This window comes from Prinia subflava, chromosome 3 (assembly GCF_021018805.1).
Source record: "Prinia subflava isolate CZ2003 ecotype Zambia chromosome 3, Cam_Psub_1.2, whole genome shotgun sequence".
Classification (NCBI taxonomy): Eukaryota; Metazoa; Chordata; class Aves; order Passeriformes; family Cisticolidae; genus Prinia; species Prinia subflava.
Genome location: NC_086249.1, coordinates 34,444,452 through 34,466,028, shown reverse-complemented (window position 1 = coordinate 34,466,028; position 21,577 = coordinate 34,444,452). Strand labels below are relative to the sequence as shown.

The 21,577-nt window shown below is 41.3% G+C and overlaps 1 protein-coding gene across 1 annotated transcript in view; it reads left to right on the top strand.

Annotated features, from left to right (window-relative positions):
- Positions 1-21,577, top strand: part of ARHGAP20 (Rho GTPase activating protein 20) — a 58,070-nt gene that overhangs the window by 23,414 nt on the left and 13,079 nt on the right. The window contains exons 3-9 of the mRNA XM_063394614.1: positions 4,056-4,226; positions 9,263-9,412; positions 11,251-11,292; positions 12,258-12,342; positions 15,036-15,113; positions 18,576-18,642; positions 20,560-20,742. Coding sequence (XP_063250684.1) covers positions 4,056-4,226; positions 9,263-9,412; positions 11,251-11,292; positions 12,258-12,342; positions 15,036-15,113; positions 18,576-18,642; positions 20,560-20,742 — 776 coding nt within the window. The remainder of the gene's footprint in view (positions 1-4,055; positions 4,227-9,262; positions 9,413-11,250; positions 11,293-12,257; positions 12,343-15,035; positions 15,114-18,575; positions 18,643-20,559; positions 20,743-21,577) is intronic.

The following is a 21,577-nucleotide window of genomic DNA, read 5'->3' as shown; positions in this document are numbered from 1 at the left end:
CCTTGGAACAGGTTGTTCCCCTAAGGCACCTTAGAGCTTAATCTAAACCGATGATAGGCTGAAGTCATCATCAACGGAAATCAGGGGAAAGCTTCCTATTGGAATAAATGACATTTGGATCATGGATTTAGTAACCACTTAGCATGGATTGTTGAGCTCTCCTTCAAAAAGTATATTTTCTTTCATTGTTTTCACTGTAAGCAGAGAATAAAGCTGACATCTCCATTAACACCAAGAATAAACATTTTGTGGGTAATGCCATTGAGGTATCAGCTTTATTGGAAACCCCAAGGAAGCTCTTCAGGGGGGAGAAGTATTTTTTGTGTTTCTGTGGTTTCAGGTAAATAAAGGATCAATGAAGTGAGCACTGATGTTAGCTTTCACACCAATGCAGCCAAGATGTGTTTTTTAGTATTTGGCTGACTGCTGTAGATTTCACCCACATATGTTTCACCTGCAAAATTGAAGTGGTCTTTAAAATCATAGTGTCTTTTGAATAGGCACATAACAGCTATTTTGATTAATTTGAAAAATAAGAGGTATAAAAATTTATGTTCTGGAAACACCCAAAGAGAAATCTTCAATTATCTTTCTACTAATTTCATCCAGCAGAGTGATTTTTGTCTTTTCCTGAAGAGCTGAAGAATACTTCTGTAGATACCCTCAAATTACAAAATTTTCTCCTTAGTTAAAATCCCACATGGAAATTTCAGACCCCCAAAATAGTACTTTCAGAAAAAAATATTCATTTAAGACTAGAGTTTTAAAATGGCAATGTCATCGAACCGTCAGTGTCAGCCTTGCTTCCTCACAAAATGGAACATGACTGATTGCTGGCTCTACAGGATCCTCATCTAACCCCATCTTTCTGGAGTCAGTTCACAGTTCCTTCTAAATAAACCTGGATGACAGCTTTTTTTTTCTGCCAAACTGGAAAGATGTTACTGTGTGGGATTTTTACATGTGCTAATCATAAAGTGATTTTTAGGGAAACACAGGAAAGGCAGAGAGAGCCCTACATCACTGACTTTCATTTTTTTATTTATATCAGAAATCATGTTGACCAGAGTTCTGCCTAATTTTATTGAAGGGAATTTTCAAAGAATCAGTATTTACATACTTAGCCCTTTTTCAAAATTAGACCCATCTAATGGCCAGAAAAATCATTGAGCCATTAAAAACTGAACTGCAAAAATACATCTGTCATATAAATCCCTGTGCCTGAGGATATTGCTGATCTGCATTTTCTTCAATGTAACAACACTTGGGTTTCATTCATGTCATGTAACAAAGGAACATTAATTGAGAGGATCAAAAGCCTGCTTTCCAAAAGACATTTTTGTCACTGCTGACATGAATTTCCTCCATGTTCCTTGTTTCTGGGGTATTAGAAGATTCTGGCTAAATTAATGGCTTTGATTTATTTTCACTTTGAAGAAAGTACTGGCACTTTTTTCTTTTTTCTTTTTTCTTTTTTCTTTTTTCTTTTTTTTTTTTTAATAAGGATTATCAGGTAAGATCTCATATTAGTGTATGTAAGAGTTCTTATTAGAGTTCAGCTGACAGATGTGTTTGAAAGGCACTGGCTGAAAAGACAGTTCAATTTGCTTGACCCTGCTGGTATTACTAAACCTACACCTTCATTTATATACCAACATGGCAAAGATTTTGCTTAGTTTAATTTGAGAGGGTCCTGGGCTTATGAATCATGATGTGGGAAGTGTACAAATAGGAATAGTCCAACAGAATTGCTTATATGGAGACATAAAAGCCGGACCTTATGATTGTAAGAATGCTTACAGCAGTGTAACATGAAAAGGGTTTTCCTCACAACTGTTGTTACTGGGTTCAAGTGCAGGTGAGCATATCCCTGATTTCATCTTTGAGGTAAAGGCCATCCATGGCTTTCACGCAGGTGGACTCGTCAGCATTCCTGAATTCTGCTTAAGTTTCTGTGCCAGGTGCTGCTAGGGAGTTAATGAAATGGGGTCCCAGTTACCTGACACTCATTGATGAACTGGTGAGGTGGCAATTTCTAGTCCCATGGGAGTGGCAGGGTAGGAGAGATGCTTGTTGTTCCCCTGGCTCCTGTTGCTGGGCACACAGTGTGTATCCCTTTTATGCTGGACCGAAGTTCCTCACTCTGCTTTAACCTCCATACTCCTGGACGCCCCTTCTGCATAGGAATGATCAAATAACTTAGGTTTGCATTATTCCTTCTGTAAGTCATTCCTCTTCTTTCTCTCAGACCTGAAGGGGTAGGTAATGAAAGACAAGATTAAGACAGAGTTTAAGACAAAATAAGTTGAGGAATTCTTTTAAAAACTGAAGATGCCCAGCCAGAAAGAGGAATCCAAGGCCAAATCCAGGGGCCCTTCCAGCAGGTAGAGATCCTCGCCAGCTCCTTACACATCAGCGAAAGTGTGTCCTGCTAATGTAGGCCAATCTTAGAGCTTATCCTTTCTCTCCCAGCTGGCAGGATTTCCTAAATAACTTTCTGCATAATCCAGCCACAAGCATCAAGGAGAGGAGAGTCATGAGTGATCCAGGCTTTAAGAGATGTACAAAGTTTATGACCTTCTTTGAAGGTTTCCTGTGCTTACTCTTGTTTTCTTTCATTCCCCCCATTTGTTTTGTGTCTTTCACCATATAAGCTCCATTTCTTCTCCCAGAAAAGTCATTAGGTGTTTGTCATCCATTCCAGTGGGATCAGGAATAAACTGCAATTGCAAAGCTGTTCCTTTCAGCTTGCCCTTGCCAAGCTGATCCTGTCTGATAAGTGTTAGCTTAATTTTTTTTTAATAAGAAAAAATAAGTAAATACATTTGAATGAAAATTGAACTGACTCATTTTGCTAGAGGGAAATGGTTCATTTGGAGGAATCTCTTGGGAAAGCAAATAATTGAAAAGCTGGTTTTTAAAATCATGAGTAAAGATACTGATGGTTCCTGGATTTAATCCAGAAATTCATTATTTAAGGTACACTAGGGTATAGGAGACCCAGGTTTAGTTCTCACAGCTTTGTGTGAGAACTTGAGGCCATGCCTATGGCTTTCCAAGGGAGAGCCTGACCTGCTACAAGCTTCTGGGGAGCCCTAAAGGAGTGTCTTCATCTCAGACCCTCACATTCATTTGGTTTGGCTCCATATAAATGGTCATTTGTTAGAGCAAGGCTCAGAAACTAGCCATATCCTGTCTGGATGAGTAAGCCAAACATAATGCTAGAGAAAATCTATTTCTGCTTCAATAACTATTCAGCTGCTTTATGTAAAACAGTTAGATCAGGAGAGTTTGAGAGAATCACATCTCCACCTTGGGCTGCAACTTGTTCAGTACATCCTTAGAAATGATGAGTGTCTCCTAGGAGAGAGCCTGCTATTTCCCCCACAGACTTGGGTTTGGATTACCCAGCAGCCTCAGATGAGCAGAGCTGTGCTCCAGCCACACAACCAAACCTGCAGCAGGAGCTTATTTCAATGCCTGTGGGTTGTGTGCTGGGAGAGAGAAAGGCTGAGCAGCCTTCTTATGTTGCATCTAGTACATGGTGTGTCTCTAGCAAGGTTCAGTAACACTTTATATTTGTCCTTGTTTCTGAATAATTTCTATAAATGGCTTTTAACCCTGAGTATGAGTCCTATTCTGATCAAAGTGGGTGTGCAGTTATCTGTTCATCATGCATATGTGTCCTCTCTCTTTTTGGAGAGCGTACAGGAGATGAAATATTTTCAACTTCAGTACAAAGGGAAACAAATACAAATAGCAAAAATGGGAAGTGCTGTGTCTATATTGTTGTCCTTTGTTAAATGCTACTCATGTTAAATGCTATAGCTTTTACAGCCTGGGCTATAAAGGTTCAGGGAGGACTGTCCCTAACACATTTTGTGTCAGAATCTAACTGCTGAATTATCCTGTAAGTGCCTCTAATCTTTCACTGAAATGTGGTCAAATAAATTACTTTTTGGCAGCAGGTATGGGAAGTCACTGCCTGGTTCTCATTCACAGGCAAGTAGCTGATCTGCTTTCCTTTATTCAGTTTATTTTATGTCCTTTTGCAGGGAAGGCTGCCTGTCCCCCATCAGCCCAGAGGCATGGCCCCTTGTGCAGTCTTTCATATGCCACAACCGCACGTTCATCCTGGACGGCCACGTGCAGCTGAAGACGAGCCTGCAAACCCAGGAGCGACACCTTTTCCTCTTCACAGACCTTCTGGTTGTTGCCAAGTCCAAGTAAGCGCAGCCCCTCAGACACTGCTCCTGCAGAGCAGACCTTTTCTTCAGTGGAACATAGCATGTATTTCCAGAATGCTTTTTTAGTAGCAAATCTTCCTCTAAATCGTGAGGAAACGTTTTATTTTGACCTCTCTAGGGACCTTTGAAAACCTCATAGCCATAGAGGAATTTCAGGATGCAGCATTTTATGGAAGTATCAGATATTCTTTGATATATTTCTTGTTTTTTGTCACCTTCTCCACTTCGGGAGTGTAGTGTCACAAAAGACTCGTTGGTGCTCAGTTATGTCCAATGTGCTACCTTCAACTTCTTGTTTTAGACAGGTCATCCTCAGTCCTGTGGGGTTTGGATAACACCAGTGGTTGTGTTGTAGAGGGATTAGAGGTTTTAACCCTTACCTGGAAGCTGCTTTGGTACACACCAGGGATGAGCAGCTGTATAAAAATAAAGATTATAGGCGGCACTGCGGTGTCTGTCTCTGTAGGTTGTCCTGTGCCAGAAGGAGCATGGGGAAGGGGAAGCCATGCTGAGCAGTCTGGGTAGTGTTCATGTGTAATCAGGCTTGCTGTTGAGCTCTGATTATTCACTCTACCATTCACAATTAAATCACATTTACAAGCTGTGTCTAGCATGCCAGCTTCATGCAGCATTTGTGGTTTAAGGCAATTTTAAAGGGTGCTTTCACTTGTTGTTATGGGTTATGGAGAAATAATAATAAAAAATCCTGATGTAGCTTCACTCTCTGTTAGGCACTGTGTTGTGGTTTCACAGGGTAGGCAATCTCAATGTGAATCCTGGGCTTTTGCAATGTGTCGTTTTGCTTAAGCAGTTGTTTCAGGGGTTTCTGGGAAAAGCCAGAAGAAATCTGTGTTTTCTGTAGAAATCCGAGCTGTGTCTGTTTGAATCACACATAGTAAACATAACCCCCCCAGCTGAACTCCCTCACTTGATGTGGTGTGACAACACAGAGGATATTTTACACAAGACATGTTCTGCTATGGGTGGGTGGAGAACATAAGGATATTTAGGAGAAATCTTGGTATTCTACCAGCACTAACAGTAACAGCATTGTTGCTGTAATGATTTTTGTTTGTTGCTGGTTTAGGGTAGAATTCATCTCACCTAATTCCAGCTGTAAAGTGAAATACATACAACTTACATAGGTTTCTGGGTTCTCTTACAGTCACTGGGGCAAAACCAGCTCCTTACTGTGGCACTCACCTGTGCTGAAAGAGCATTGATAGTGGGTGAGCGGAGTCGTGCTCTGGGGGTCTCTCTGTCTGTCCACTGGCTGTTCAGTGGGCATGGTCCTCTACCTTAGCTCCTAAATTGTAGAAGAGCACAGTGAAGAAGGATAAAGCCCCTCTCCGTGGTCAGCCTGCTGAGCACAAGCTGTGTTACAGCCCCAGGCTGAGCTGCACATTACTGCAGGTTTGGCTGCGTCCCAGTGGGACTATTTGCATAGGAAAGCACTAGTTGGTGTAACTGCACAAAAATCTGATCCCCAGGGAGTAATAACAGCTCCTACAGCATGTGATTTAATGTGGTGGAGAGATACAATGTTTAAAAAACGTGGAAGAGAACAATTTGTGCTTTTGCATGTGAAAGGTGGGGGGGAGCAAGTCTTTGCTAGAAATGGTAAAAATAGTATTTTGAGTGATTTTACTTCATGTATTTTGAAGAACTAATTGGGATGTTCTCTCCACAGCTGCCCTGTCAGCAATTAAAGCATCAGAGTTGTCACTAATGAATACTACTTAAAAATCGCATTTTTAAAGCTGTCTCACACTAAAATGCCGGTGCTGATTCCTAGAAGGAAAACCCAAGTGTGTGTATTGCTATGTGGCCGTGACTCTTGATTGTTATTGACTTTTTAATGGCTGGTACAGAGGCAAAGCAGTAAGACTAGGACAGAATTAATGATACAGTTGAATCTGACTTAACTTCAGAATTATTCCTCGTGAATACTTCTGTCTTCAGTAGTTTTTCAGCTTGGGGTGTATGAACCCCTAAGGTATCTTGGGTGCAGCTGAGCCCTGTGCAGGTGTGAGCTCAGCTGCAGGTGACCAGTCCCTGTACAAATGGAGCTCATGTACAATCAGGCTTTGTATGACCAGCAAATGGGTACAAGTTTTTCCTGAAGAGAACAAGCATCTTGTGTCCTCTGAGCTTGCTGAGTACACTGCTTGTACAGCACTGAGCTCCTGCTTAAAGGCAGCAAATTGGCATTGCTCCCACTGGAATTTGTGAGGGGTAAGTAAGTCCTCTCCAAAACCGGTCCATGTATGACTCTGGACAAGGGACTTGTGGGTTTATTTTTTTGGTACTCTCTAATAATTTCTGAAATACGAACTCCTACAGTTTCCTCTGATGCATTATACCAGTGTATAAAAAATAAGAATGCTACTCATGTGCTGTGCTCCTCTGCTGCCCTCTCCTTCACTACCTTTATGTGAGGGATAAGACACAAATGTATTTATTAAAAGAGTTTTTCTAACTAAACCAAAGTTAAGTATGTAAAATGTTATACTCTTTTTTTAATATATTGATTAGATTTCTTACAGAGAGTGTATGTTTTTATTTGCCAGAGTAAATACTTTAACTGATCTGTCAGTTCAATGATGAAAGTGTCTCATGTAAATTTTTGTGTGGGAATCACAAAGCAATGGTTTCCTTTTCCTTCTTTGTGATGTGCACCTGCATACATCCACATGCCTTTTAAGGGTATTTTCCCAAAGTGGCTGGACATAGAAATTAATGGCTGAGTGCATACATGGAATTATGGTAGCACTCTCACAGTAGATCCATAAATACTTTTGTCAGAGCATTCGGCTAAGGAGATTAGGAAATCTAGAGAGAAAATAATCTTTCATCTGTTATTGGCTGCAAGGTATCCAATTGTAAGTAGAAAGAACTGTGTGTACTCTGCAGAGGTGGCATAACTTGGGATGTGTCAATATCCACAGCATTGGTCTTCATGGTTTTCTGTTGATTTCAGTTGATTTGGGATCTGCCTGATATTTACAGTAACATTTGCTAGGGGACTTCTTTAAAAATAAACAATACTAATTAAATTGTTGCTGTATATATTTTTTAAATGTTGCCATGCTTCTTCCTTAGTCAGCAATATATTCATTTCTAAAGGTGATGCTTTGGCATTTAAATAGAATACTCATACTTCACAAATGCTGAGAAGCCATGGATTGCATAAAGGACATGGCAGATAGGGATAAAATTATACTTTGGGCTCTGTAGATGTTAATGGAGGCTACTGTTTCAGCACCTCTGGAAACCAGGCCACTTGAGTACTGATAATAGCTGAAAGCTGTGACTAGGCATGGCAAACAGGGTAAGAATATAGACTGGAGAACATCCTTGTGTTTCTGCCAACACCCTGCTGACACCTGCTACTGGCACTGTAGGGATCTGGATTTATGGACTGTAAATATTTTAAAAATGAGAATGTAGACTGTTCAATATACTGGGTAATGGCAAAAAGAAGTTGAGGAGAAAGGGAGGGTCAACAGATTGATTTGGTGGAGTCAGACCAGACATCCACTTAACATCTACATTAGAATTCACAGCTGTATTTTTTGTAAATCTGCATTTTCACAATTGTTTCTATGGTCAGTCAAAATACAGGTATTTCTGTATTCTTGACAGACCTTACTGTTGCATCATAAACTGATTTGCTAACAAGCATGTTGAAATATGCTCCTGTACTTTAAGTTTCTCTTCGATTGGGTAGCAAAATGTAATAAAGAGAGGTGAAATGTTCAGCTAACCAATAGACACCACAGCCTTAGGTTTGATATGTACTGATAATTCGTTCTTGAGCTTTCTCTGAATGTGCTGCACTATCCCACCACACCTGTTAGCACAATGTCAGCTGGAAAACTCGGACCAGCCAGGTTCATCTGTGTCCTCTTTAAAGCCACAAGGTTCAAGTGCTTTTATGTTTCAGACTGTATTAATTCAGTGTGTCCCAGATCAAATACCTTGTAAATGGGGCTGATCTCAGAGAAGGCCCAGCACTATCCCCATCCACATATGCATCACAGTGGTGAGCTGACGTGCTCTCGGTTTCAGGGAGGGGACACTCTTCCTCCAGCCTTTCCCTGCTGGCCCAGGAGAACCACAGCTCAGGTAACTCTGCAAGGCTTGAAGTGAGGGGCTGTAGCAGTGCTACAGAGCTGGATTGACTTTGGGGGTTTTTACTTGTTTCTCACCTAGAACTAGTGCTCACCAATCCTAAGAAGGAAGGACACTTATAAAGAGAAACTTATAAAGAGAAACCTATTGGAAGAAAAGAGTTGAAGTTAAAACGTGAAATTCCATAAATTTAATCTTTACTCAATTGTTCAGTAGCAAAAACTTAGGAAGGGCCAAATTTTTAAAAATTGGGAAAAAATCGTATCTTCCTTGTAGATGAGTAAATATTTTGAGAAGGTGCAAGGTCTTGGCTCATTCTTCAAGTGCTGTGGTCCTAAAGTTACCATGTAGAAAGTTTGTGAAGGCTGTGTGGTGACCTGTGCTGTAGTTAACACAGATGGCAATTTTCTGCTTGTTCTTTCTTCAGGTTTGCTTCATTTGCCCTGGCCTCGTTGTCACTACTTAAACTCATCATCATTTTTGACCCTGAGACTAAACAATAGAGCCGTATTGTGAACTCCTCAGTGGTATTGAAGTCACTGAAAGGAGAGTCAAATACAAGTGGCAACCTTTGCCTCATAGCAAGATTTGGAGGGCACCTCCAGACATGGACAGCTTTCCCCCAAGAAGGGGGATGTCCAGGGATACCACAAGCAATCTGTTTATTCCACAAATAAGAGATTTGTTGATCCCCTTTAAATGAAAAATTGGTATGTTTTTATATGCAACCAATAAAATATTTTCTTAGCTGAAGCAGAAGTGCTTCTTCTATCAGCTCCAGTGCAAACCTCACTGGTGCCTGAAGGAAAAAAAACCCTAGTTGTTAAATCTGTCTTCTGTGTTTTCATGTGTGTGACACACCTGTGAATTTCTACCTGCAGGTCACACTCTCATTTCAAACTGAAGTGCCAAGCACGTCTCTGTGAGATGTGGACAGCATTTTGTACAGAAGAAGTCTGTGAAGGTAGCACAGACCCAGACCGGTCCTTTGTTTTGGGCTGGCCCACCACAAACTGTGTGGCAAATTTCAGGTAAGAATTGAGATATATTTTGTTAACAAGTTACCTGAATGTTTCTAGGCTGACAGATAATGAGACTATCACAGATTCATTGCAGCACCAGTGAATGTGGGGAACAGGAATTTGCTGCTTCTTAAACCAGTTCCTTCTGCTCAGAGCAAGTTGCCCCCCATACCTCATTTTCCATGTTGCTTATCATTTTAAAAATAGAGAAAATATGTGATTTGACGAAGCACTTTCTGTGCTGCAGACTTGCTCAGGAAATTACCTGATTTTTGTGTAACTTGACAAACACCTTGGCTAACTTATAAGATGAACTACAAATATTAAACAGCCAAGCTAATGAAGGGATCAAAGACACTCTCATAAGACGGTTTTAAACAGAAGGCCATGTACTGGAAGTAGCAGGAAACATACTGACCTTGTCCTATTTCTCTTTTCAGTTTAATTGTGCCAGAGAAAATGTCAAAATCCCTCTTAAAGCAGAATCTCTGAATTTTAATAGAGAGGAAAAAAATTTGGTCTGTCTTTGCAGCATTGACTGTAAGACACAGAAGGGCTGTAGAGGTAATTTCAGTGATTAGGATAATTTTAGTCTCAGCAGGAGGGCTCTTTCGTCACTTTGGATGAGGGAGGGCACCATCCCCCTGAAATGCCAGCTGCTTAGCCACATTAATTTGCCTGAGTCTTAGAAAAGGCATTTTCTTCTTTATCAACACAGAGCAAAAGCTGAAGTATCTGGCTTAATTTCTGTGTCCCATTGTCTGTACATAAGGACAATGTTGTCTACAAACTGCACTCTCTTGAGCTGGTTGTGCTGTTTGTGTTTTTTATACTTAATAGTCCTGAAACAGGGATGACATTTTCTGTTGATTTTTTTCTGTTTGAAATCTTGCCAATAAACAGGAGCTTTGATCTAAAGACAGTATGTGATCCTTTATAGATAACTGAAAGTAGTTGAATAGGAAAGCAATAGCTTCAGTCAAAAAGAGCCAGAGATTTTACAGAAGTGAAATTATTTGATGTCTGGAGGTACAGAAAAATCTCAAATGCCATGCATGAGTGCATAGATGTCTGTCCAGAAGGACTGAAACAACCAAATCAAAATCATATTTGTAACATTGATAAAGTGCATTTCCTTCACAGCATCATTGAGTAGGTTTGTAGTTCCCTAAATGCCTACTGTGGAAATTTGAAAAACTTGATTTGCGAAAGCAGCAGTGGGAATAGCAGTTAGATCTGGGACGGGATTTAAATCAAGAAAGCTGAAGCAAGATTAGGTTAGATTCCTTGAACTGTCATATTGTTAGCTGTGTTTTACTGGGCAGCTTTGTATCCTTCCAAGTACACACATGACCCAAAGATAAATGAGATAAGCCTCAAAATGTCCAAAGTTAAACCCTACTGACTACAGTGGGCTTATATGTACTCTGTGATGTGCTAATAAAACAAGCAATAAATAAGAAGATAATTAGAATAGTGAAAGTGAAAAGAAATATGTGTACCTGAGGAAATATCTTTAAACTTTTGAATTAAGCTCTTTTTTTAAAGTGCCCTCCTCTTCTATTTGGACATTACTTTAAGAACTCAAGACATTTCTTACCAAATTCACTGGTGAAGCTTTACCTCCTGTGGCAAAAACTGGTAACTGGGGCTTTTCATCTGCCTGGCAGGCTTTTTGGTTGATTTTGCAGGGAAGCAGACTTTTCATTAAAATCTGGATAAACCTTTTAGTTTTTGTAGGTATTTATGAAATTAGAACCAATAAACAGTCCACTCCATTGTGGTTTGTACAAGGACTATTTTGGTATTAGAATGATGGCTGATTTGTTCTGTTTTAATTCTTTCAGGTCTGCAGAACAAAAGGAAACATGGCTGTCTTTTTTGCAAAGGTACTTTATTATATGATCTTTAAAAACCCTGGACAGAGTCCTGGTCTAGAGCAGTGATTCCCAAGCTGTGGTACCTATGCCACCATGATAGATAAGCTCTTTCAAAGTGATCCTAAGAAAAAGAAACCCCTCATGTCTTCTTCCTCAGATGTGTGATTTTGTGCAACAATCCCTGTGGAAGGAAGGGATTGCTTCTCTGTGCTCAGCAGAAAACTGGAGCAATTCCTATCACACACTGCTCCTTCCCAACACAGCAGCAGGAGCCTCTGCCACCATGGCTTGCGTTGAGCCTGGAGCTCTTTCCATGGTGGTGGCATTCAAGCAGGCCCAGCTCAGAAACCTCTGCTCTAACCTGTCTGCTGCTCAAGGCTGGCTGTATTTTGTTCTGAAAAAACATGTCCAAAGCTGGAGGGTAAGGTGGGAGGGTTTGCACAAATAGAGCTGTCTTACTTGTTCAGTGTTTGGACAGAAAGCTGCTAGTGATGGTTCTGTTTTCTGGTCACCCAGTTCTTCTGGTTGAAACTTGTGTCTTTACCTGATTCTTCAGAGTACCTGGGTTGTTTAAATCATCCTTGCTGAGATGTTTTCCAGTTCACTGTTCTCCTGTTCAGTCCTTTGAACTAGTCTGTACTGTTGTAACCGATTCCAGTAGGAGTCTGTAGTGCAGATGGAGGTGTCTCAACAATGGGTAGTTTTAGCTGATTTTTTTTCTATTCTCTTTTTCTGCTGCTTACCCTGATTTCTGCAATGAACTTCACTACAAGAGGGCATTACTGGGGGCCACAGTCAGCATCCCTTCCAGATACTGCTGGATGCTTTCTTGTCCTCAGAGATCTTTCCACTGCAGTACATCTGCAAACAATCTCCTTCTTACCAAGTTGCTGCTTGATTGCTGTATAAATCTATGTCTTGCTATTTATGTGTGCAATATTAAAAATTTACTTGTTTTGTACTTGCTTTGTCAGTCGAATAAGAGAAGAGAAGGAAAAAGACAATCCTAAAAGCATTCCTCTGACGATAATTGCGAAGGACGTGGGAAGTTGTGCATACGTAAGTGTTCTTGAGCTAAACAGGGGTCTAAATCCACATCACCCAGGAGTGCTACTCACCTGCAAAACCTTTGGATATTGAGAGGCTTCCTTTGCTTTGCAATCTCCTTTAAGGATTCAGCAGCTTGAAAAGGCTTGGCATAGACAGCCCTGAAATGTTTGTTCTCTGTCTTTAGTACATTATTTCCATTTTAAAGGCAGGGTTCTTGGTAAGAAATACTGGTTCTGGCACATGAACTAAAGACTGTACAGTGTGAAGTCCCAAGAAACACCTCTAGCAGAATTTATGCATAAGCATCTCCAGAAATGTCAGTATGATGTTCCCTTTTTTTTCTTGTAAAACTTGTAAAACTTATCTAACCCCACAGCTGCCTTCATTAAATTCTGCAAAGTTGCAGTTGTTTTATTGTTTGTAATGATCTTCAGTCAGTAAAGCAATGTATAACCACGCCCTGAAATGGCGTTAAGCATGTTAATCATCAAATAATTGATTTTGGTGATTTTATAGGGAAAGAGTAGATGGTAATGGAAGGTCATCCATAGTGTGATTTTTACCTTTTTGGCTATATAATTTTTAACCAATATAAGCTGAATTCTTGTACATAGCCAATTCCATAGAGATACCCTAATATTCAGTGATAATCAATCCATTCTTCCTCTGCTTTTTGTCTTTTCTTTCCCACTGTGCTTGTGACATCTGTATTTCAAGCTCAGAATCCTAAGGAGCTTGGGCAAGGGCATAAGAAATTTTCACTGAAGTTAGATTTCACTGTAAATCTTTGCTCAACAATGACTCTCCCCTTAGAATTCTATATTTGCATAAATGTAAGCATAAAGGAGTCTGCCTTTTTCTGTTTTTCCTCCAGAAAATCATTTTTAAGGTAAACAATGATAGAATTGCCAGGTTGCTAAGACAAAAGTTAATAAGTAATACTAATAATTGTGACAGTTCAAATGCAGGACTGCAGATCAAGGTCTGCTCAGGTGTAAAAGTCTATAAATCATACATGCACTCAGGTGTTGCAGTCTTGTACCAGGGGTTGTTGGGGCTTTCTGCAGTGTCTCTTCTCCTCAGCTATAATTAGTTCTTGTGCCATATATGGTCTCTTGATAATGACAGTCCTAGGAAAGACACATTGTAGTTTAGATATTATCAGTAATAAAACAGAGGAGGAACAGATGGAAAGTTTGTGATGCACATACTTTTTATGGTGCTGTGGTTCCTGTGCTACAGCAGCTGGAGATGCCCAAGCATTATTTCATTTTTGGACAGTAGGGAAGGCTGAACACAAGGCACAAACGATATTCTAGCCAAGAGCAAAACCTATGCAAATGTGCTGACCTACTCCTGAGAGCCAGATGTCACTGCTTCAGGCAAATGTTAAATTTTTTATGGTATGAGCGTTCAGATCTGTCCTGGAGCAAGATGCACAGTATTCTCACAACTTTCCTTTCATTGCCATGGCAGCTTGTTACTGTCAGGGTCTTACACAAAGGTGCAACTCAGATCTTTTTTAAATGGAAAATGTCAGGGGTTTGTTTCACCTGAACATCTTATGGCCAGCATAAAACTGACGTGCTACACAAGGTGTCAGGGTATTGCAGACTGTCCTGAGACTGGCAATAAATGAACATCCACGTCCCAGCTCTGCTACCTTCCCTTCTTTGGGCCACCAGGTGGGCCTGGGTGGTTTGTTGCAGTGGGCTTGCCTTTGTTCTGCCAAGGCTGTGAAGCAGCTGCAATCCACAAGCTGTGTAGTCCTGGTGGCAGAGCCAAGCCAGTCTCTAACAGGGGCTCAGTGACCTGTGCTTGGCCAGGAAGCGAGGCCGGCGTGGCTGTGGTGCTGCAAGCACTGGAGCAATCCATGGAGCTGAGCTACAGAGCACTGCCAGCAGTACAGAAGCAGCACTGGTGCCAGGCAGCAGGAGCTGAAATCTCACTCTGGAAAGACTGCCTGTGGAAAGTGGCTCTTTGGCTGGCACAAAGCTTGGCGCTTCGTGCTGATCGCCGTAGCTGGTTACAAAGTGGGGTCTCTACTGCTCTAATCTTTTCCAAACTGCCCATCAGCAGATTCTGGAGGATGCTGGAAAGGTGTGTTTTAAATGGATGGAACATTAGCAAGAGGAAGTGCTTCTGGTACTAAGCCAAATCTAGCTTTGAGAAATCAATATAGAATGTGGGAAAGATTGTGGGGATGAACAGCCTCTGTACAATACTTTCTTACCACGGAGATCTTCAGTTGAAAAGGACAGAAATTAACAATTGATATTTCACTGAAAGAAACTCCCAGAAATGTTTCATTTTTCAAAGGACACTTCCATGCTTTTAAATTAATTAAACCATTATGTTTCCCTTATGCAGAGTCTAAAAGTGCAGTTAGTGGTTCTGACTTCTTGCATATTTTAATGTGGAAGTCATGTCCCCAGTAATTGTAATAGTCTCTCTCCTGATTGAGCTGTTGGGGAAGCAGGAAGCAAATACAGAAAGTATGTCACAAAGCAGAGGAATCAAACCTTGGTCTCAGAGAGCTGGACCTTTATCTATGTAGTATGATTTATTTATCAAGTAAAATTTTAACAGGATATTCTAATTTTTTCTAGTGATGAATTATGCAGAACTACTGTGCTTCAGATACTCTTTGCAAATCCAAACTTTTAATTCCACTTTCCCCTTCTCCTTTTTTCTGTTCACAGTCAAAAACCCTAAGTGTAACCAATGTTGATACAGCAAATGATGTCATTCAGATGGCCCTGCAGCAGCTGGGAATTAATGTAAGTCCTTGCACCAGTTTTAATGAGTCTTTCTTTGTAGTTACTTTTAACAATCAGATCTTCCCTTGCACTTTTTTGGAGTTTTAGGATATGAACATTAATTAAATCCTTTAACATAGTATTTCAGAGTTGTTGAAATGCAGCAGGAGTGCCTTGTTAACATATAGACCTCCAGAGATTATCAAGTGCCTTAAAAGTTTCCAGCAAGCCTCTCATCCTGTAAGGGATCAATCATGTTTCAAGTTGCTTTTAGATCTCTTTTGCTGATGCCTAAGAGGAGATATCTTGACACAAGGAGTGAGAGTTTGATAGAGCTCGTTTTGCATGCTTCAATGTGAACAAGAAGCCTGCTGGTCTGCCTGTCAATTGGTTTCAAAGCATGCAAGCATGCATGATCAGCTGTGTCCCCAGATTGCACTGCTCTCAAGTGTGCCAGTCAGGTACTCTAAATATCCCCGAACCCTTGGAGTTATTGAGATATGAATGTGATTGCGTGCAATCGGAATGCACCCAATTTAAACAGTGTCCTGACACTGTTCTGGAAGAAGGCTTTTACAGAACTTATGATAATGCAGGGTAGTGTACCAGACAGATGCAGTGATCCCTGCTGGATCAAGTACTGCCTCAGCTGGCTTCCTTTGCCCTAAACCAGACTAGGTAGTGCCTCAGGTGTAGTAGAGGATCAGTGCCAGGCACAAGAATTCTGGCTTTCTCACTGTTTCACAGCATGGCTCCAGCCAGTACCAGTGATCATACAGAGGCTCCTGGATGACAGCTTTTTAACTGCTCTAACAGCTTGCTGTTTGGGTAACAGGATTTTTTAAAATGTTTTACTCGTGATGCTTGTGTTGATCTCATTGCATGGAATCTGACAAGTCTTTCCTTACCACAGCCCTGAGTGTGAAGAGTCAAATATGATGAGCAAAATACTCACTGCAATGCTTCCCTGGGGCTTCTGGAGACTCACAGCACAAGTTGGAGTAACCTCAGAGCTTGCCTTCCCCAGCATCCATTATCCCTAATTCATACATGCTTTTAATGCAGGAGTCTATTCTGCTAGCTTGGCATTTCCCAGGCACAGCAATTTGTGCCTACCCATCTTGTTATGGCTCAGACATCTCATTTACACCAGGGCTGGGGCCCTGGCTCAGAATCCAGTAGTCCATTTAATTAAGGAATCTCTGGAGTCGATAGAGGGATTGCAAGGTGAAAAGGATAAAAGGTGAATTAAAATTAGGATTTTAATTGCAAATTGTCTCCCCTGCTCTGCAACAAAAATCGGGAGACTAAGTGCTATTACAGCTGCAAGTCTTTATTGTGATGTGCTTCATTTTTACCCATTTTATGGGTGTCATTTGCGCTTCCTCACTTTATGTACAGAAAAAGACCAGGAAAATGGTAGTAGTTCATGAGAAGACTTTGTTTGAGATTAGCAGAAGGAGGAATTGGTAGGGTTTCAGCATTGTGTTCTTTTGTATGTATCACAATCAACCTTTTCCTCCTCTTTACATTTTTATTTCAAGTGGAAAAAGAATGAAAGCCATCTGAAAGATGTAAAATCTTGCCTGCAGAATTATTTGCCTAAGTAATATACTACATTTTTTCACTGCTTCTTTATAGCAGCAAGCCTTTTTTTCATTAGAGGCATATCATAAGATTAGCAATAAAATCAAACAAGCTAAATAAATTAAGCTGTAGCCTGCATATCACTTGAACACCCAGCCCCCTGGTAGGATTGTTCTGGCTGTAAGGAAGCTCTGTATCAAGGTTTTTTATTTCTTTCCACAGAACCACTTGAAAGGAGCTCCATGACTTTTCAATGGCAATTACAAGAACTACATTTCACATATTGTGTGATTAATGGGGCTATTACTTTGGCTGAGTTCACTCTGGTTTAACACATCAGGGGTTTTTTCCTCTGTGGTTGCTCTGATAAAATGACAGCTAGCTCGTGCAAAATGGCATTGATCATCTGTTCCAAATTATCAAGTGGGGCAGAAGGAAGGGCCTTGGGTTTCCCAGCTTTGTAAGTGCACTTGCTGACTTTTCTGGGACAGTTGCATTTATCCTGACAAATGGCCTCATAAAGCCATAAAGGACAGCATTTGCAGTCGGGGATGAGCAGCCTGCCTCCTGGAACCACGCTTGCTGCCTCTTCCCTTCCCCTGCTTCCCCTTCACAGCAACGACCCCTTTCATAGATGTATGTGAAAGGAAAAGCAAATACCCTTTCTTGTGCTCTTCAGCTGTATTTATTTGCTCCTGGCTGCTTGCCCTGAGGCATCAGAGATGTCTCCAATGCCTATTTATTTTCCTTCTGCCCCCTGCTAGCTGATTTAACAGCAGTGCTAATATGGGCCAGAAAGCTCTGGCAGCCAGAGAGCAAACTGCAAAGGCTTCACAGGGTGTATCAGCATTACATCAGGTGCATACAGCAAGTAGGAGGAGTCTCAAAAGCCTTAGGAACACTGGGTGAAGGTCCAGAAAAGTCAGGATAGTAGGCAAGTCTGTTTAAAAGGAGGTAGGAGTTAACTTTGGGTCTAGAGAAATGCTGTCATGAGATATTTATCATTTTTTATAGCCAGAAAACTTCTAGATTTTAACTATCCTGATTTAGTAGTGTCACTGCAAAGGTAAAATAGATCACTTTTAATGCAGTGTATTTATCCACTTTCCATTTTCTTTTGTACATTTATGCTAAAGGCAATATTTAGATTTTGCTTTAATTTGATTTGATTTACATCAGAGGTTTTCACATCTTTTCCCAAAAATGATCACATTCCCCAGTCCTTTGAAAATTGTCTCTTTTGATGTAAATTTATCCTCTCTGCTGCACACTTCAGAGAGGGCTCAGTAGTGTTAAATCATCCAGCAGTCCCAAGCCCTTCCCCACATAAGGGCTGCACAAAAAGGCCGACAGTAGCCCTACAATGAGATTTTGGGGCAGCATTGAGTGCCAGGAGCCTGGGGCTGCCATCCCTGCATTGGCATCATTAGGGTGGGCTCAGGCCTCAGGTGAAGGTGCTCCTGCCCTGCGCTCCAGTGTCACTCACAGGATGCTCTTGGCTCACCAGCCTGAGCTCCTCCTGCTTAGAGATGTGGAAAAGCTGGGGAGAGGGTGGAGCAGAAAAGTGAATTGGGCTCTGACATCCATCCCTCTACTGCCAGAAGGCACTCCAGTCAGAGGGAAAGAACTGGGGCCAAATCTCCCCCTTTTTCTTCAGAAATGCTGGGCTCCAGCACCTCTCACTGCTCAGAGCTGAACCCAGGTCACATAAACCACATTGCACATGACAGACACAGTGCAGGAATTTTGCTGGTGGCAGACTTGGGCACTGCAAAAGTAAAGGGGATTCCTTTGACCCTGCTGGCAAGGTGCAGATTATCTTTATATTGTGAGAAACTTAATGTGAGCACCTGTCCTTAATGGCTGACAAACTGATGCTTAATTTTGGTTTTAAAGGGCTCTGAAAAAGACTACAAGCTGTGGGTGATTTCAGGAAGAGAACATGCTCCTTACCCTCTTATTGGTAAGTTGTTGTCATTGTTTTGTTTTCAGTATTCACTGAGTTACTGCTGCTGTAGGAAGCAAGGAATAGAAGACTGAAATTCGGTTTCCTCTTTTGTTTTTCCTGTTTTTTCTCTTACTTCCCTGTCACGCAAGTTTGCCTGTCTGGGGAATTAGTGAAATGCTGATCCTTTGTTTTGAAGAGCAGTTGTCTGCTTGTGTCACTAAGAGGCTGAAGAAGTTCATTTATTTCTGCCCCAGTTTTGCTGCATGAGCCCCAGTGTTTCTGTAGAGTTGGCTCTCCAGTCACCTCCTCTTCTGGAGACTGTCCAGCTTTCCCATATTTCTTCCTACATCTCCATAGCATTGTTTACTCCCCTCCTCAGCAAAACTCAGCAAAGTTTTGAGAAATTATCTTTCCTTCCACAACTCGACTGATTCAAGGGGTCCTTTCCAATCCTATATTTCTCATTCTGGTTGACAGCTCCCCTCTGATTAGGAGCAAATTAGTGCTTATTAACTTTCTAAAATGCTTTTCAAAACATTTCAGGACCAGGAATCAACACAAATCTCAGAAGTGATTGGATGGAGTGATTTGATTTTGGCCTGTGATTCACTAAGAACAAATCCCTTTCCATTAGTAAGAGCATTTCCCTGTAGAAGCCCAGTATTACTTCTGCTGTATGAGTTTGCAGATGATTAGAACAAGAAAAAGTTGTGGATTTTCTGGATTTTTTTTCTCCTGCAAATCTAATCCCAGTAAGTCTTAGCATTCCTTCTCAAAGCAGCCTTAGCTACAAATGTTTCACTGGAGTCAGACAGCATTAATATTTATAAAATGTCTAACTTTGTGCACCTCAGAGAGAGTACAAACTGTTTTGCCCTTGAAACATACCTGACTTTGGGTTTTTCACCATTATTGTGTATCTCCTTCAGATCAAATCACATGCATGGCTTTAAACATAGAACCAGAGAATTCAGAAATGGGAAAGGCCTTTCTAATTGACTGACTCTCACTGCAAATTCAAGTTGCAGTTCTTGGAGAAGAATCTGACATGAAAGTGATGCTGTTCTTGATATTTATTCAAAGGTCTATTAGATAAGCCCAACTTTTATCAGAGGTGCACATCAGAAGCAGGGTTTGACTGTGCTGTAGCTTCACACTACCTATAATCTCAATTAACATCTCTTTCACTCTCTTAGTGCTCAAGTCTAACTGCAAGCTAACTAAAACATCTCAGCATTGCATCCACATTTAATGTATTTAATCCACCAGATCTTTAGACAAGTCTGAAAAGCATCTTTCCGGTGGCATTTGTGAAAGCTCCTCCAGAAATGAATTGCCTCTGTGTAGTCCCCAAAGATGCTGGTTAGAGCGAAGCATAGCTCATTTGCATCAGCTCTGTGATTAATGTTTCCTTCCTGTTTCAGCCTCAGACAGGAACCATAATTGTGTCTCATTTGACTGAGTTGATGGCTGTTGGACTTAACATGATAAGGGAGGGAAGATCACTTCCACACTGGAATTTTTGGGTTTGCATGCTCAGCAAAAATTTGGTGTGACTGATCCCAAAATTTCTTATCCATAATGATACGAGCAAGCAGTACCTAAACTTTCAGTGCCACAATAAAAGCAGTAGAAAGAATACACACTGAATTCAGAAATAGTCACTTTTATTTTTTTCTGACTTTTATGTGATGCAGCTGTAATATATCTGATTTTACTTTTACATCTGCTTAACTACACCAAACACAGTAACTCCCTATCTGTCAGTGTATGATTTATGCCCGTGCAAATATGGAGAAAAGCCACAATTCTTAGATTACTGAGAAAGTGCTGCAGGCCAGCAAGCAAAATCTGCTTTTCCTCCAGGGCAGATGGAGTTTTGCAAGTCTCCAGTCAATCCAACAGAGATTATTCCGATTTCTCTTTGAACAGGACATGAATATCCCTTTGGAATTAAAATGAGCCACATTCGTGACGCTATGCCCCACGGATCAAAGCACTGTGCCTGCCCCAGGCAGCTCCAGGGCCCTTTCTTGCCGGAGCAGCTGCCCCAGGAGCTGCAGTGCCAGTTTGTGCTGAAGCCCAGCCAGGTGGCCGTGTGCCAGCAGCTGAACGGTACGTTGTCCCATTGTCCCCTCACCCAGCATCTCTCCCCAGCCTGGCCACCTGGCTCTGCTGCAGAAGGCGAATGTGCCGGGCTGGGGGCACAGGGGAGCGCGCAGGTGAATCCTCCAGCTGCTCGGGGGATTTTGCAGTGTAGCTCTCACTGATTTGAGTGTGCTGTTGTACGTGTGTCATCTTTGTAAGTTACATTTTGACAAGTTGCCTGTCAAGTGATTGTTCTAAAATCAGCAAAAGAAAGACAGAATCTCTCCCCTGCAATTTTTGTGAGGCTATTAGCTGAGCTTCTCTCTGCAGCTCTTGCTGTGCTCTGTAACAAGGCAGGGCGGTTTCACAGTTCAAGAGGCAAGGCAGACTGGCACAGAATTCCCATGCAACATTTGGCAGCATCCTTCATCTCACGAAAGTACTGAGGACCACACACCTACCTCACTGGGACCCTCAAGTGGCAAAGTCTAGGCAGGCACTTGGGTACCTAGATGAGGTGAGCAAACAGAGCTTTATTTCAGTGCTCTTTAAGTAAAATAAAGAAGGTAATATATTCTTCTGCCTTTGGCGTTGATGCTGCAAAAGTACGAGCACCCGCTCTCCGTTTTGCACTCTGTTGTCAATGACACAATGACTGCGCTCTGCTCATCAGAAAACAAATAGGGAGATAGTGACAGGATTGGGGAATTAGATAAGGATACATCCCATGGTGTGTTTTTGTTGTTCTTAACACACTAGCATACTCAGCTCAATTAGGAACTCTGCCCTACTGCACCATTAATAACTGTGCCATAGAAAAAATAACATCCACACTGTTATCTTGGGCACTCCCCAATACCTA